At 29.5% G+C, this 17881-nt stretch overlaps 4 protein-coding genes across 8 annotated transcripts; 2 read left to right on the top strand and 2 right to left on the bottom strand.

Moving 5' to 3' along the window:
* The first annotated feature begins 949 nt into the window (after window positions 1–949).
* On the top strand, window positions 950–5946 carry Kra (basic leucine zipper and W2 domain-containing protein kra). Its single transcript, XM_078181033.1, has 8 exons — window positions 950–1105; window positions 3604–3675; window positions 3747–4027; window positions 4095–4399; window positions 4499–4742; window positions 4828–5047; window positions 5126–5303; window positions 5508–5946. The coding sequence occupies exons 2-8, from the start codon at window positions 3615–3617 to the stop codon at window positions 5515–5517; spliced, it is 1299 nt and encodes a 432-aa protein (XP_078037159.1). The 5' UTR covers window positions 950–1105; window positions 3604–3614; the 3' UTR covers window positions 5518–5946.
* A 391-nt stretch (window positions 5947–6337) lies between these two features.
* Window positions 6338–8399, bottom strand: Serrs-m (Seryl-tRNA synthetase, mitochondrial). The gene is made up of 4 exons (XM_078180148.1): window positions 8061–8399; window positions 7243–7973; window positions 6946–7113; window positions 6338–6685 (listed from the first exon to the last, which is right to left on the bottom strand). The coding sequence occupies exons 1-4, from the start codon at window positions 8121–8123 to the stop codon at window positions 6364–6366; spliced, it is 1284 nt and encodes a 427-aa protein (XP_078036274.1). The 5' UTR covers window positions 8124–8399; the 3' UTR covers window positions 6338–6363.
* Coprox (oxygen-dependent coproporphyrinogen-III oxidase) lies at window positions 8395–10188 on the top strand. Its single transcript, XM_078180149.1, has 2 exons — window positions 8395–8630; window positions 8816–10188. The coding sequence occupies exon 2, from the start codon at window positions 8822–8824 to the stop codon at window positions 9980–9982; it is 1161 nt and encodes a 386-aa protein (XP_078036275.1). The 5' UTR covers window positions 8395–8630; window positions 8816–8821; the 3' UTR covers window positions 9983–10188.
* A 939-nt stretch (window positions 10189–11127) lies between these two features.
* Remo (Remoulade) lies at window positions 11128–17698 on the bottom strand. Of its 5 annotated transcripts, none has more exons than XM_078180138.1 (14): window positions 17402–17698; window positions 16917–17120; window positions 16696–16839; window positions 16353–16424; window positions 16208–16279; window positions 16016–16087; window positions 15844–15927; window positions 15435–15764; window positions 15215–15351; window positions 14245–15117; window positions 13924–14170; window positions 13570–13863; window positions 13302–13390; window positions 11128–13100 (listed from the first exon to the last, which is right to left on the bottom strand). In XM_078180138.1, the coding sequence occupies exons 2-14, from the start codon at window positions 17102–17104 to the stop codon at window positions 11128–11130; spliced, it is 4575 nt and encodes a 1524-aa protein (XP_078036264.1). In that variant the 5' UTR covers window positions 17105–17120; window positions 17402–17698. The 5 variants fall into 5 exon arrangements, with proteins under 5 accessions (XP_078036264.1, XP_078036262.1, XP_078036263.1 ...); XM_078180139.1 differs by having other exon boundaries at window positions 12382–12521; window positions 12601–13390; XM_078180140.1 differs by having other exon boundaries at window positions 12620–12805; window positions 13077–13390.
* Between the last annotated feature and the right edge of the window lie 183 nt (window positions 17699–17881).

Below are 17881 nucleotides of genomic sequence, written 5' to 3'. Positions count from 1 at the left end.
CACTAATTGGTGCTGTACGCAAAATAAAATAACTGATCTGGGAGTTTTAAATAATTATTCAATAATAAAACATCAATTTTTTTAAAGCAAATAACTGTAAAGATTTTCTGAAATAAGATCTTGTTGGTACATATTATTTCGACGACTATTTCTTTTGTCATACATAAAATAAAAAATAACGGAATATTTCATTAAGTAGGACTATTTTACACAGTCACTTCTTATTTCCATGTAAAAATAATTTGCTTCGGTCTGTCTTATGTATGGATCACATTTGCATTCCAACACGTCTTATGACTCGGAAGCCAAACACTCATTGTTCTGGGGCACAATAGGCACAATAGGCGGTGGCTGTCTATTGGTTCTCAAAAAACTCCGAAGTTCCATACCTACCCAATTACATAATCTCAGACTTGACACTAACTCTTGCTACCTTTGGCCGTGATGGCAGCACTATCGCAACAATGAATTCTCAGCCAATCCCAACAAGAAGAAACTTCAGTTTCCTTCTTCATTGTCTCATTTCGCTTTTTCAATTCTACGACGTTACAGTGAAATTGTATACATATTAACATATTCATAAAATATAATCATAAAAAATATTGCCATATTACTTTCATGTATCTTTGCATTGCCTAAGTAATATATATATGCGTATGCAATACGTAATTATTGCATGATACAATCTCTGCCATTCCTCGGACAATTATCCACACAACAAAAATATTACGTGCACTTATATTTTGAATCTTGTCTTCGTTAATTATGATTGACTCAGATGCATAAAATAATATCTCCATTGAAAGAACTCCATTTATTTTGCAGGGCACAATAGCAAAATAGAAAATTAAATTAGTGTATTACGTGTTTAATACGTCTCTCTGCTTTTTAGCGCCCTCTTCCTTTACTTGTTTAGATGGCGCTAAGGAGATGTTATGAAACACGAATTCGAGTATCCCATCTATTCCCTGTCAATTGTAACTTCTCCTCAGATTGATTCTCTTCGGTTTCGCTGATCTCGAGTACACAAAATCCTCTTTGAGATATTTCTTACTGCCTTTATTCACCTGGAAAAGGGTAGTTCTACAGTTGTACGTGCATTTATGTAAGTCGAAGAACAAATTTCATTAATATCAGTCCGATAAATTTTCATTTTTGTGACAACTGGAAACCAGTACGCACATCGCACGCAGTATAACATTTTCGTAGATTTCAGCCATCGTGGTCTCATTGTGTGACCTTAACCTTAGAAATAATAGACTGCTTAAAATATACGGTTTTCGTACGAATTTCGAGTAACGGGAATAAATTTCAAGTATCCAGGTACTGTAAGTTATGATATCGGGACGGTATATTAAACAAAAGGCGCCATTTGATAGCGAGCTGCCAACAGCAGTTCCAAAGTTAAATGTTACGTACCTTGTCTTCGTATTATAGTTCGCCTGACCTTATAACGCTATAAAATGGACAATTTCGGATAAGAATATTCTAAGTTGTAATTAACAACGAAATCAATTTATATGTACGACTTAAATATTAATATTCTACCGTAGAAAATGTTTTACGATGTGCGAGTAATATTTTAGTAATAGATATAGCACAAAAGATACAACGGAAATTTGTTTAAACGCATCTTTAATCTGACCTTGTTTCTGAATTGAGGCAAATTTTAGGCGGACTGAGTTACTAATAATTCTTTATATAAGTAATATAATTATTTCTTATTTATTAAATAATTGAGTCATGTAATTATGTAGAAAGTTAACAATTTTGAGTCCATATAAAAAAAAAGGATAAGTAAAGTGTTACAGGTTATTTTTTCTGAAATTATAGCACATATAAAATTAATTTTTTCTTTATATTAAATAACTAAGATGAGAAATAGAGCATTATTTCACATGCAACAAATTTTTCTAGGTCAACTGTTGAAGTATACAATATGAGGAGGTCCTTTCCAATTTTATCTAAAGAGTGTCTTATGAAATCCAAACTAATATTTACATAAAATAACTTTTTTCAAGTTTGCATCCGTTAAAAGTTATAAAAACAAATTTAATACAGTTTTAATAATAAGAATGTTTAAAGACAACATATATTGGTAGATATAGAAATTATCTATCATTGCAAAAATATTGTTTTTTTTAACTTGTAAAATATACACTAAGCTTTTATATTATCAGAATATTATCACCAATAATATAGAATAATGAAAAGCTATGTCAAAACAGTTTACTATAACTAGCAAGATTACAATACATCTAAATATTCAAAAGAAAGAATTGTCATAGTACTACTGTCTAATTTTGTACATTACAAGTTATTTCAAAACCATTTAGAAATATAGTTATCACTTGTTGGAATATTATATTGACCATGTTACTATGACTTGTATTTTGCTTCGAGCTAAATAGATTATTTCAATATTTGTCTGGTCCTCCCTTATACAATAAATATTTGCAATATCAAATGCTAACAGGAATTTTAAAATATCATTAGCTGTAGACAAATGCCAATGTAACTACAGAACACAAAGAATTTCCATAGAAGAAAATTGCATTTAATATAACTATTTCTCAAGCTGTGTTCTAAATTCTTTGTTTAACAAGGATCATTTCTGTGACTGATTTTTCTTACAAAGAACAAGTACTTCTCATCGAATATAATTTGTTGCATTTTAACACCTCTGTCCATTATCTACTTCAATAAACTTTCAGAGTTATATATTGTGCTAATTAAAAGAAACATATTTACTACTAAAATTGTAAATCATACAAGAAGCAAATTTTATTTGCAATTATAAAAGTCATGACATAGAAATGTTAATCAAATTCAACAGTATAATAATGCAATCATGTTATACTTTGAACATAAGATTGATTTAGTGCATTTCTAAGTCCTTGATAAGATATTACAATGAATAAGATATCAAAAATTCGTTTTAAAAAATGCATTTATAAAATATATAATTTATTTTTTACTACCTTAATTGTCGTATTAAATATTATTAGGAGATACGTGCCAAAGTATGTATTACATCATTTAATGTGTGAATGTATAACAATCATAATATTTAAGAAATATTAAGTTTCATTGACAACAGCATAGATACATTTACATTTTGAATTCTAACTTACAAAGTACTAAGAAGTATATCAGCTATTACTTTGTTCTTTCCAATTTCAAATTAGCTTACATTATAATTTTTAGGTATTTTATAAATGTTAACAAATCTGTTATTTGTGGTATATAATAAAATACTTCTTACTTAGATAATATTTTATTTTTCTCCAGATACTTTGTTTGGTTTCTCAAAAAATATTTTATTTGTAACTTATTCACAATATAAAATAATGATACTCTGTTCTTTCCACATTAAAATTCTGATAGAAAAAAAACCTGAGATTAATATTTGCTTCAATTTCAGAAACAACACTTTGTAACATTTTATTTCAATTAAGACAAGATACAGTTATGTATGTTCCTTGAATCTTTGTGGTTACTTCATATCCTGAACTTATTATTATGATTTTTTTTAATGTATTCAAAATAACAATATCTACAGGAGAAATTACTATATCATTGTATTACTTGTTATAATTTCAGAAAGGTATTGTATGAGTCAAAAAATAGAAAAACCAATATTATCAGGTCAACGCATAAAGACCAGAAAAAGAGGTATGTTTTGATAATAATAACAATATCAAAATGATTTTTAGATGTGTAATTAAAAATAAATTTATTTTCAGATGAAAAAGAAAAGTATGATCCAAACGGATTTAGAGATGCAATTATATTGGGTTTGGAAAAAGCTGGTAACGACTTAGACGCAATTTCGAAGTACTTGGATGCAGCTGGTTCAAAATTAGATTACCGCCGATATGGGGAAGACCTGTTTGACATTTTAATAGCTGGGGGCCTTTTGGTTCCCGGTGGTTTTATTGTTCAAGATGGTGATAAACCAGTCAAAACTACTGCTTGCGTCTTTGAGCAGGCAGAAGATATGGAATCAATGCGGAACTTTGAACAAGTAATTTATCTTTTCTTTTTTTTTTTTTAATGCATTCATAAGATTTTGAATGTAAATTAATTTTTAGGTGTTCATTAAACTTATGCGACGCTATAAATATCTGGAAAAAATGTTTGAAGATGAAATGAAGAAAGTATTGGTCTTTATGAAAGGATTTTCTCCTAAGGAAAGAATAAAATTGGCTAGGATGACAGCACTATGGATTTCGAATGGATCTGTACCACCAGCAGTTCTTTCAGTTTTAATCAATGAACATCTCGTCAAGGATAATTTAGCACTAGACTTTTTGTTAGAAGTCTTTGTTACTTGGAGAGATGAGAAAGGTTTATCTAGTTTAATGACTGCATTGAAAAAAGGCAATATTGAACGAAGGTACAGAACATTTTATGCAATCTGTCATATTATATCATACCTTGCATTTATATCTTATAGTTATACCGTTTGTGTGCTAATGAAATCTTATCACGTAAGGTTAATGGAATTTGTACCACCCAATAAACGAACAGAAGAGTATTTTCGATCTGTATTTGAAGCTGTTGGTCTCGCAGATATTGTAAAATTACATAAAGCTCAAGCAAGTCAGGAAGCAAAACGAGATTTACAACAACTTCTGTTGGACGATTTGGCTGATAATCGTCCAATGAAAGATATTATGCCTGATCTCAAGGACATGGCACTAAGAAATGGCATTCCTGAACATGAAGTTATTGGTTTGGTAAATATGGCTTTAGATTATACAGTCATTCTATTAATTGATAGTTATCTAGTTATTAAATTAATATTTTATCTTTAATTTATAGATTTGGGCTGTTGTAATGGGTCAAGCCGAGTGGAACAAAAAAGAAGAACTGGTAGCTGATCAAGCACTGAAACATTTAAAAGTTTATACTCCACTGTTCGATGCTTTCACAGTTACTGCTAGATCTGAGCTAGCCCTTCTTCTAAAAATTCAGGAATTCTGTTATGAAAATATGAACTTCATGAAAGTCTTCCAAAAAATTGTTTTACTATTTTATAAAAGTATGTTATGTAAAATGTAAAATAATTTATACGAATTTCGTAAATATTTCTTTATACTAATAGGTTTTTTTTATTCAGCTGATGTAATATCGGAGGAAGTGATTTTAAAGTGGTATAAGGAAGGCCATTCTGTTAAAGGAAAATTGCTTTTCCTACATCAAATGAAAAAATTCGTAGAATGGTTACAGATAGCCGAAGAAGAATCTGAATCAGGGGAAGAGGAGGATGGAGAGGAGGAAGAAGAAAAGCAACAAAAGTATTCGATTTGAATTTACAATCGCCACCACGAAAAAGCTATTTTTTTTTTTTATTCTGGAACGTAGTTAACCTTAAAAAGAACTTGTCCTATCTAGGAAGAACGATATCGTAATAGGATAAGTAGAGAAAGTAGCTTTCTCATGGATTTTACTATATTAAGATTTTATCTTGTTTGAATTCATTATATTTTTTCGTATTTCAGGATAACATAACCTTCATTATCAGAATCTAACTTTTGGATTTTATCCAGAATTAAAAAATGAATTAGGCATAAACTACAATTGGATTGTACTGACAAATAGAAATTTTTAAAAACCAAAGTTTGTATTATTGCGAGGCACAGTATGACGAAACAAGTACATAAAACTTTTTAATTGTTAATAAACAGGAATGACATTACCGGCATCCAATTAGTGTGCAAGATAAAATGTAAATTTGCAATGTCCTTAAATTGTATTACTTTAAGAAGAAATATTTTGTGTTACATTTTTATAATACCGCAACAAAATATATACAGAATAACAAAAAAGTAATTGAGGAATAGATCTTTACCCCTGTGTGTGCATAATTTTTAGACCCTCTTTCTTTGTATGAGAATATTGTATTAGTTTATAGAAAATATATTGTCAGGTGATGTTTAATATTTGAAGTTTTGGTAAATCCTAGCTTCCTGTAATGATTTTGATGGTTTTAAGGTGTTTAATTATGAAAATGTATTTATCTTAAATTAGTACCTGAAAAAAGGTTTTATGCTTCGATATAAATATATTATAATTTAACATTAACTGCAATTTAATTATTAATATATTGCTTTACTTAATCGAATCATAAAAATTGCCCAAATTGTTCAAAGTATTTTTAACTATATATTGCCATAGGCAACAGAAACTTGCATATTTTATTCCAGATATAATTACTTAATAATTTATTTATGGAAAAATACTATTGTTTGTGGGTATATAATTCATCAAATTATTTTGAACATATTTAATTTTTATATAAATTATATTTTAAAACAAGATATGAATTCTTATATACATGTATATAACAATGATACATTAATATTTATGTTTATATTTATATATTTTTATATTCGGAATAGGTTGTTTTCTAATTAAGGCTTTTTCTTTCATATAAGGAAGTAAAATTTCAGGAACCATAATACGCGAATGTTTCGTTTGGTTTGTTTCACAAAGTGCAATTAACATACGAGGTATTGCACAAGCAGTTCCATTTAGTGTATGTACATGTACACATTCTCCATTTTGTGTTTTGTATTTTATGTTAAGTCGTCGCGACTGATAATCTGTACAATTACTGCAACTAGATAATTCTCCATATATTTTCTTTCCAGGCATCCAGCCTTCTATATCAACTTTCCTAAATTTAATAAAATAACAAATTAGAAAATTTCAATCAGATACATATAATATGTAAATCGTACAAACAAATTCATAGTTTCTTGAATTAATTTAAAGAAAATGAAACTACATCATGAAGGTATTAAAAAAAATCTCTTAAATATATCGAAAATTTGTTTGCCTCCTTTTAAAGTTTTACATGTACAGAATATCGTGATAGTAAGAATTTTCGAAATAGAAAGAATTTGTACAATGATAACAATTTTGCAGCATATATACCTATATGCGGGAGACCCTAAATCATGAGGCGGCATATCAATTACTTGAAAATGTAAATTTAGAGATGAAAATAAATTCTCTTGAATTTTTTGAAGTTCCTGAAATTGGTCCATTGACTTCTCTTGTGTAGAACATACGAACATTTCAACTTTTGTAAACTGATGAACTCTAGTAACATACAAACATATTGAAATGTAGTGGTCAAATTATTATAACTTAAGATACATTGATCAAGTTTTAACAGGTGTAGAATAATAGATAACTTTTTGTAACACTAAAAAGGATAAGAAAAGTTACCTGTATATGCCTTTTTCCTCTGACAAACCAGAAGTTTCTGCTCGGAAACATCTGCTTACAGCAGCTAATTTTAAAGGTAATTCTTCAGCAGAAAATGTAGCATTCATAACATTATAAGCTAACGACATTTCTGCTGTTCCAGATAAACTGTAGTTATCTCCATAACATGGAATTAGATTATATACAAGGGTTCGTCCGCCATCTGATAACAATCCACATCTTTCTATAATATTAGTAGGAATAATGTCAGGAACAGAAACAAGTTTAAAGCCATTCTTCATTAATTGTTTAATTGTATAATGAATCAATGCTTCTTCTAATTCTGATAAATCTCCTATAAATAAATATCCCTTTTGACCTATCAAAGGACCCAGAAACTGGCATTTCAATAAGTTTAATTTCGTAGCCAATTCTACAAATTCTTTTGGTTCAAAATCAAATTCTGGTTTATGACCGTGTTCTCTTAACACCTTTGGTTTATCACCATAAGATAATATAACTGGATCTGTCTGATTTGGTATTTTACTTAATTCATTTAAAAAGGATTGTTTTAATTCTGGTTTTTGCGACAGCTCAAGAACCTTGTCAATATCTCCAACACCTTTTCTTGCTCTTATATTATTGAAAATGGCATCACGATTAGCAGGATTGCATAAATAGTTTATATTATACTCAGGTTCCGGAATACATTGCATTAAGCATGTATAATCTTGTATACATCGTTTTTGAGTCTGCAAAGGAGCCATATATAACAAATTATAACTTTCGAAAATACATTTATCAGCTAATAAATAAATAAGATAAAGTTTATAATATACCAAGAAATGTGTATAAAATCGTTGATTCTTAACAAAACGATGAAATCCTTGTTTAAACAACATTTTAAAAATTGATAATTATTAGTTTTATATATGCGTATGTATCCTAATACGCACTGTATATTGTTGATATTTATATAACCTAATATACATATGAACATGTAATTGTACTTTTCATACACATAATAACAAGCACCATCGTGGTATTACTACCATTATTATTTTGAAATTGATAAAGATAATAGTATTTATTACACTTATAATTGTATTATTGCTATCAATTGTATGACCGGTTTGTGGAACAAATCATGATCTCTATCGTCCTCATACATTCAATGTCACAATTTATAGCAATACACACGCAACTTTATTGATAATTTCTTAAGTATTAAGATTAAGACTCTTGTGATTAGTCTTTAAACAGTATTTACATATTAAATAAATAATCCAATATTATATTAATTTATTTAAATTCTGTAAATTATACATACGTTATACATACGATTTATACGAATAACACTTGGATTGTTATATTATTACAAGTATTTAATTTATTTAAAAGAAAAGACAGTAAGTACCACTAAATTTTTATAAACTATATGAAATAAATAGTTTAATTATTAACAATACAGTTTTTATGTATAATCAATATTAACCTTTTTTACCATTCAATTTTTACCACAAAATTGATAGTAAGATTTTATAATATAAATCATGTTATAGAAGCTTAAATTTGTAAATGGTAACAATTACAGATCATTATGGGTCTCCGTATGTTATCAAAGAGATGGTCTTCTATACGTTATTTTCTTTCCAATCATCATGAGTTTGAAAACAAAACTAGAAGTTTTAAATATTTTGGAGTCGGTGTTTTCACAGCTGTTATGGTTTATAATGCATCTGGAAAAACTATTTTAGCAGCACAAAGTGAAGTAGATGTTACAAAATTTATGGCTGAACCAATCACTGATATTAAGGAATTAAAGAAAAATAATAGTATGAGAAAGAAAATGGAGATATTGGTAATGAAAACACAAGCAGACTTCTGTAAATCTTTAGAATCATTAGAAGAACCAGATTGTCATTTTAAAACTGATAGATGGACCAGGAAAGAAGGTGGCGGTGGAATTACTTGTGTTTTACAAGATGGAACTGTTTTTGAGAAAGCTGGTGTAAACGTATCCGTTGTCACTGGTACATTACCATCAAGTGCTGTACAACAAATGAGAGCACGAGGCAAAAAAATGCAAGAAGGTCCTGTACCATTTTTTGCAGCCGGTGTAAGTGCTGTAATACATCCTCGCAATCCCATGGTTCCCACGATACATTTTAATTATCGTTACTTTGAAGTTGAAAATTCAGATGGTACTGTTCAATGGTGGTTTGGAGGCGGCACTGATTTAACACCATATTATTTGAACGAAGATGACGTGAAACATTTCCACAGTACTTTAAAAAATGCATGCGATAAGCATAATCCATCTTATTATGCAAAATATAAAAAATGGTGTGATGATTATTTTCTTATTACACATAGGGGAGAGCGTAGAGGTGTGGGTGGTATCTTTTTTGATGATCTTGATGAACCAAATCAAAATGAAGCATTTCAGTTTGTAAAATCTTGTGCAGAGGCTGTAATTCCCTCTTACATTCCATTAGTAAGAAAACATAAAGATGATGGATATGGATATGCTGAAAGACAATGGCAATTATTGCGTAGAGGAAGATATGTTGAATTCAATTTAATATACGATCGTGGTACAAAATTTGGTTTATATACTCCTGGTGCCCGATATGAAAGTATATTAATGTCTCTACCCTTATCTGCCAAGTGGCAATATATGCATGAACCAGAAGCTGATTCAAAAGAAGCCATACTTATTGAAGTGTTAAAAAATCCTAAAAATTGGTTGAGTTTGTAAAAAATATTTCATCCATGGAAAGTAGAAATGAGAAATTACTCAGCAAGAATATACTTATATTGAACTTATACATTTGTATTAAAGTAGTATGATAGCCTGTTTTGTTTTTATATTTTATATATATGGAAAAATTGATATAGATATAAGAAATATGTTATGGTATAAAAGTACTATACAATAGTTTAAGATTCTCTAAACTGGGTGCTAAAGAGTGTGTCAAAGTTGATATATTTTATATGAAAGTAACATTTACATACAATGAATATATATAATGTGCATACTGTTGTGTAATGTATTTTTAAACATTATATAAGATAACTTTAGTGGAATAATAGCCGATTTACACAGGTACTGTTTAATATACATATTTATTTATATTAAAAGTAACACTGAAAACTATGTACAATATACAAGATTTAAAAGTAAATGCATAAATTATATGATCCTTGTACATATAAATATATAGTACACAATATAATTGTATTATAAATACGATATAATCTCATTTACTTGTTAAAATATTCAGTCTTAAAAACACACTTTATTAGCGGCAGAAGGTATTAATATTCCGTGAGAATATTTTTTAAAAGCGATATACAATATTACGTCATAGAGTAAATTACATAAAATATTATTACAAATAGATCAGTACAAAAGTATGTATAAAAAGGAAACGAATGTTAACGACTATTTCATGTAACTATAATCATATAAATTTCGATTACTTCTTTCATTACCTAACGAAGATGCGTGATTACAAAATTAGGTGATTGGTTTTAAATAATAAATGTGGTTATTAACGTTAAAAATTCATTAACTATGTATATACACTTTGATGAATAAAAACATGTTCTAAAAGTCATTTAAGATGTACGCTTCTCTTATGTTTTTATATAAACAAAAATATATGGAAGATATTTGGCATTTTTGGAAAAGTCATTAGTAGAAGATAGAATATTTCCTATATAAAGAATAACTTGTCATTGTAGGAACTATACTTTATAAAAGCAGAGACATAATGTAATAAGTCATGAAATTTCTTAGATTTAGTAGGGTATAGCTATTATCGTTAAATTATGCTTGCTTTTCCAAATATTTTTTACTAAAATAAATGTTATTCGTTACATGTCAATAAATAGATTTAATTAAACGCTTGTTTCCTTCTTAGCAACTTGTAGATAAATGTTCTGATTTTTTAAATAAAATTTACTGATCTCAGTCTGTTGTATACTATTTAAGTTTGTATTTTTGTTTACATTTTCTAATTCACTATTGGAGTCAAAATTTTTTACAATATTGCAAGGACTTGATATAAGTGATCTAGTGTCAGTTAAACAGTTGATAGTCTTTTCTTTAGACTCTTGTGGCACATTAGTGTGATTTTTGTTAGATAACGTGATTTCAGTAGGAAAACAAGAATTGTATTCCTTTGTGCACGCATTAGAGACGCATTCAGCGTTTATTAAAGATTCATACCTTAATTTCAATGCTTGCTCTAAGTTAGGCGTACTTTCACTATTGGAGTACTTTTTTTCAGAAAATAATTCACATTGATTAAGTGATTTTCGTGAAACAGAAACCCGATTAAGCAAAATTGAGTTTTCAGTACATTGTGCGTTTATTAATAATGATTTCGATTGCTCAGAATTCTTTGAATTAGCCAAAGATGCGATGTCATTTAGTGAGTTACAATAATTACTTCTTAAAGGTTTTGCAGTGTCTACTGGAAGACAGAACATACTATTAGAATGAGATAAAAGTTGTAAGTTACTTTTTGAGTGCCGTTGTCTTGTTTCGTGAGATTCATTCATGCTTTGACATCGTTTTCTTATAAAATTGTCTTCTACAACCGTTTCTGCGATTTCATAAATTTCTGGTAAATTATGATCACTCTTTTCGCTGGTCATTTGAGTAGCAGATTCTATTTCAGAGCTGTATTCTAAACTACATTGTTGCGAAACATTTCGCAGGTGTTTTTCTTCATCGCTTTTAACATCTACGTCCGACTCATGTGATGTAGTCTTTTGCAATCTGCAATTGTTGTTAATTTTATTGACATTTCGAAGAAGACTCTCTTGACCAATAACAAACCGCATTGGAACATTTCTCTCTTCTGACATACTGCCACCGCTATCCGAGAGAATATTAACGTTCTTGGAATCCGTTATTGGATTCAATTCGACATGGATATTTGTATTATTTACTTTCGCACTAGTACTTAGAATAGTTTGACCTATACTATTATCTAATTTCGCATTAGATCGCGGTGCAGACATACAACTGCCAGCGTCACTAGTAGCACCGCCATCACCTTGTTTTCTAGGTCCAAGATTATTATTCTTTGTATGACGGCGTTGCTTTCTAAAGAACTTTCTAGCAACACCACTTTGATGCGGATTATAAAACATTTCGACACAAGTCGGTTCAGTATACGTTGTAACAGAATTATTAGATCTATATTGTTGACGGTGTAATACAACTAAATTTACGTTAGCCATTTTTCTAACGTCGGGTAAAGATTCTCGATTGCTTAAAGCGTCTGTAAATTTAAATGCATTACACGTTTGAGATCTATTCGTACACCTCGACGAATTAATAGAATTCGAGTCAGATGTTACTTGAATTGCCTGAGAATTAGATAACGGTGGCACCAAATGCTGTGCTAGAGGATGCGTTGGTATTACCGGGTTCGTATCAGAAATGCTTCTTGTTCTGCAACACCGGTTTTTCCGCTTTTGCAACCAGCAACTCATCTTCAACCACTCTGATTTAACATCGTTTCTTACAATTCCATAAAAAAATAGTAGAAAAATACCAAGCGAACTTGAAAAAAGAGAATATAAAATGGAAAATATGATTTCATCGAACAACATGTATGAGCTGAATGGCTTCGCAGTCGCTGCTGCAGCAGAGAACCATGATATTAAATATAAAATAAATATAACAATTTGACCTTTTAATTGTCCTATTTGAGTGTGTTCAGAATCTACAATATCAGACGATACTGGCGCACTGTGCATGCTGTTTCTATTTATAGGCAGATTCGTGCTTGGTTCTAATAATTCTAAATCCATGTTTTCTGTGCCTTGCGTACCTTCGAATGATTGAGCAGTCACATCTTCATTTTGAAGTGCACATTTAATAAGTAAATAAAAAATAATTAAATACACAATCAAAATTGCTGCTGGAAGGAATAATGCAGCAAGAGCAGGACCCGATGTAAGAAAGCAATAAGAATGTCCTGCGTATTCTTGCAGATTTATTGCTCCAGATATACCACAAATTATCATAGCTATACCCCAGCCAACTAAATAAATACCTAGTAATGGTTTTGGTATTGGTTCATCTGACAATTCAGTATTTTGAATATCTTCGAGATCTGGTTTAGAAAACTGATTGTACATATTGCTGAAAATAAATTAAATTTTTACATAACGTCATTTAACAATAATGCAAATATAAGCGATAAAATGCATTAATAAGAACTTTGATCTGAGATAACTTCCTATACCAGGTATCCCAATTAACTTAAAGACCTTAAACATCTCACTTATTGCAACTCTTTTTAGAATGTAAGAAGTAATTACCTGGCAGTTGCCGCCATCCATAGTAGACAACACAAAGATAAGTAGTGAAGTGTTAATCCAACTCCTTGACAAATCTGGATGTTTTCTGTCTGATGAATGCCGACGGTATAAGAAAATGTTAACAATGCTACAGCGAACCAAGTGTTGATAACACAGTGTTTTGCTTTTTTTGGCATAGCAATAGACGTGTAACAAATAATATATGTTACAAAGATAATAATTAAACATATTATTGTCACAGTACTTCCAATATATATCGCAGGATTTGAGTATTTAAATTTTGCTCCAAGCAAACTAAAAAAGAAATAAAGATGAGTTTCGAAAAACAATATCGAGGTATTATTAAATACATACCTATTGGCGCTTCTATCGAGAAAAGAAATATCTTGTAGAAGTCCATAATATCCTAATCGATTGCAATGAAATAATATTAAATTGTTTAATTCGCTTCTTAAATGACAACCATCGCTCGTCCAGCCACCTGATTTATCAAGTGTTTCATCCCAGACCATGGGCTGCAATCTCTTTGCAGAATAATAATACGTCGGAATTCTTAACATGACATATACAGGTTCAGTTAAATTTTTGACCGATATTCCAACTGAAAATGTTTAAATTTTAACATTATTACTTAATTCCTGTACTTTTTTACAAATATATATTACTCGTACATACATAATTTGCTTCCAATAACACACGATGTAATGTCCATATTATTATTGTTATTAGGAAAGTCACTTTGGATGTTATCACTAATAGGAAATAATTTATTATTGCTATATGCAGATATCATTAACTGATGAGTAATGATTTCTTGTGAGTGTTCTAATAATGAAGCAGGCAAATGTATCGAAGCTTCTATTATTTTATCTTTTGTATTAATTGGAGTACTTCTATTGTTTGTGGTGCACTGTAAGAATTTTGAGTCCGAGTCGCCAACAAAAGCAACATTAGTGTACCATGTACATATCAATCCAGAAAAGCTGTTGCGTTTTATCTTAAATTCTTCTAAAGCCATATTTTTTCTGAACGATTGTATTGATGGAGTAAATTGCACTATTTTTTCCACTGTTTTTATTAGCCTTGTACATGACTTGAATGAAATTTCGGCTCGTTTTAATATGATTTTTGGCAAATTACTCACAGAACTGACAATATCAAGTAATATAGTTCCAAGATCTTTTTCTTCAACTAAAAAGTTCAAATATTTCTCTATGGTTTGAGTTATAAAATTTACTTCAATAGGATCGGTTACTTTTATGTCTTGTCCTGTGTAATTTTTAAATTTTTTGGCAGTTTCCAATAAATTAATCTTTGCAAGAGAAAGATTAGCTTTAGAAAATTGTTCTAAGCTTTTCGTTGTTTGGGATATATAAGGACACAGTTCTGTGTTTAGGCCTTCCCAATATCCCGTGTTGTTGCAGTGATAAAACGCTTTTGATGGCATTTGCATTGAGCCTGAGAAATGATTGCCTTCGCATGGCAATTCTGCTCTCCATCCAATCACAGTTTTTGGCCATGTGTAAACACCCTTATTGCTCTTAGTTACTGCAAGACATTAATTTATCAAATATTTATTTGCATCAGTATAAGAATAAAGGCTATTAGTTTTAGGGATGAACCTGCATCCTGTAATGTATTTTACCTGCTAGAGGACAATAACGAGTTTGATCAGAAATAACGATCACAATAATTGATTTCGTTCTATTTCCATTCACTGAAAGTAATAAACAATTCCACTGCCCATTATGTTCTTCTTTAACTGAAATAATACTTAGTGAACTGAAAAAATAGTGATATAACTATATCAATGTACACAATTATATAAAAATACTGGTTCAGTTTTTTATGAAATATTAAAATACCTGTCTACTATTCCACTGTCTTTAAGATATCGATTATCAACTTTAATATTAGATAAACTTTTTTGAGGATCTGAAAATGCATTTAAATCCACAACATTGGTAGTAGTGTTAGGATACCATAGCCAACTCAATTTTGCATTTTTATCCTCTGTGATACTTGGAGCTCTACACTTTAAAGTCAATGAATCTCCAGCAAAAACGACTTGATTTTGGATAGGTCGAAGTTCTATTGTAGGAGGTGCCCATTGGCATTGAATATTTTCTGAGTATCTTAACTTTTTTACGAATTCTCCTTTAATATTTTCAGGAGATGTACATTTTGGAGCATTACTGAAACATTGGACACAGTTTATTGGACATCCATGAAGACGAAAATAAAAAGTATGTTTTATAAGTAAATGTATATTACATTAATTTAACAGAACTCTTGTGAACCCAATCACTAAACCAGTATAATTCACAATCACATTTCCATGGATTACCAGAGAGATCTCTAAAACAGAATATAATGTTAAACCTCCATAAATGGAAATCTATACCTAGTTGCTAGAATCATCTCCTGTATTATTCTGAATACTCACAATTGTTTTAAGGACTTAAGACGATAAAAAGTGCCTTCCTTCAACGATATTAACTTATTTTCATTTAATTTCCTAAAACATTTGAATAAATGAATACTATTCTGAATATTCCTAAATGTAACTTGATGTATATGAAAATATTTAGAGCTATTAAAGTATATGGATGTAAAAAAAAAGTAAGAACTCACTTACAAATGTTCTAAAGCCAGTAAATCATGAAATAATGATGATATCATGACACTTATGTTGTTTCTTGATAAATCACTAATAATTAAAGAAACAATGTACATATAAGGTACATATAAAATATTTAATAATATATAAGTAATAAACTTACAGTCTTTTTAAATTGGATAATTTTCGAAATGCATAAGCATCTATGGATAAGATTTGGTTCTCACTTAAATCTCTAAAATTCAATATATATAGTATTAATAGACAATATTATATAACACATTTGTTACTAACAAGTTAATATGTCAAAGTGACATGACCATTTTTGTGAAACTTTAGTAGAAAGTATTTCTGTTAATATAAAGTTATATTGATGTAAGTTGTAAAAACAATTAAGCCACTATAGTGGTCCCTTGTTAAAAGATATTACCTAGAGGTAATAACTTTCTATCAGTTTCAACAAAATCAGTTATATCTAGCAAAATATCTATAACATATATTCTTACAGTCTTTCTAAATTTCCAAGACCATTGAAACAACCTTCACCAATATGAGTTATGTTGTTTTGTGATAAATCCAAACGTTTAAGGTTTGTTAAGTTTTTAAAAATATCAACATCAATGTCAAAAATATTATTTTTACTCAAATCCCTGGAAAATATTATTTTATGAGTAGTGAAAGAAATTATACTATATATCGTAACAAAATACTCCCTCTGTAATCTTACAATTGCACCAATTCCAAACTGACGCTGTCAAAATTAATGTTTTTAATATCCTGCAATTCATTGCTACATTTAACACGTAACCATTCTGCTTGTGCACCCAGTTTGCAGGTACAATATTGTGGACATGTTTGTACTGTTTTTCCTCTTGCTTGGGTCAATATTAAAAACACAAGTGCAATTCTCATCATTGTGGAAGACTTTTACCTATATAACAATAAAACCAATTTAAAAGGATAATATAAAAAATCATGAGCGTCAAAATGTTTGTATACAATATGTTTACAAAGTAGTATTGTTAACATCAAAAAGTAAATATATTCGACAGAGTAATTATAATTTCTTTTGTTTACACAGTGCAGGCTACATTGTCATCAAATACATAATTTTCACTCATAATTAACTATTTATCTCATAAAAGAACAAAGATAAAGTATATAATGTTTGTTAAAATGTACACAATACAGTTATAATCGTAAGTTACTTACAACATTCACGATCACGACAATAATTGTATTTGTCACATCCTTGTAATGTCAAACTTTAAAGGGTTTTCTCACATATTGTCCAAAACTGTTTGCAAACATTCATTGTAAATGTTCACAGGAATACAAAAGTATTGTCAGGGTAAGTACCGCGATATCTATGAATTACTACAAACTATTGACTACATATACAGAAATCTTTCGATAGCAGTTCTCTGTCTTTCGACAGATTTGAAGCAAGCTATGTTGCGTGGGTTTTTGGGGATATTATACAGTTCGTTCACGTTAAAGAATACATACAGAAATACATACATACACTATACACGGTCGAACACAACACAATACAGACATGACAATGTATGCATGCACATATATATGTGTATATACATGTACTCTTTTATGTACTCCACTCTTTCTCTTTGAAAGCGCAGGACCACATTGAACAATATATACGTATCATATTCCCTTCTACAATATACGGTT

Source organism: Augochlora pura, chromosome 5, assembly GCF_028453695.1.
Source record: "Augochlora pura isolate Apur16 chromosome 5, APUR_v2.2.1, whole genome shotgun sequence".
Classification (NCBI taxonomy): Eukaryota; Metazoa; Arthropoda; class Insecta; order Hymenoptera; family Halictidae; genus Augochlora; species Augochlora pura.
The sequence above is the reverse complement of the archived record's forward strand: the minus strand, read 5'-3'. Positions and strand labels throughout refer to the sequence as shown.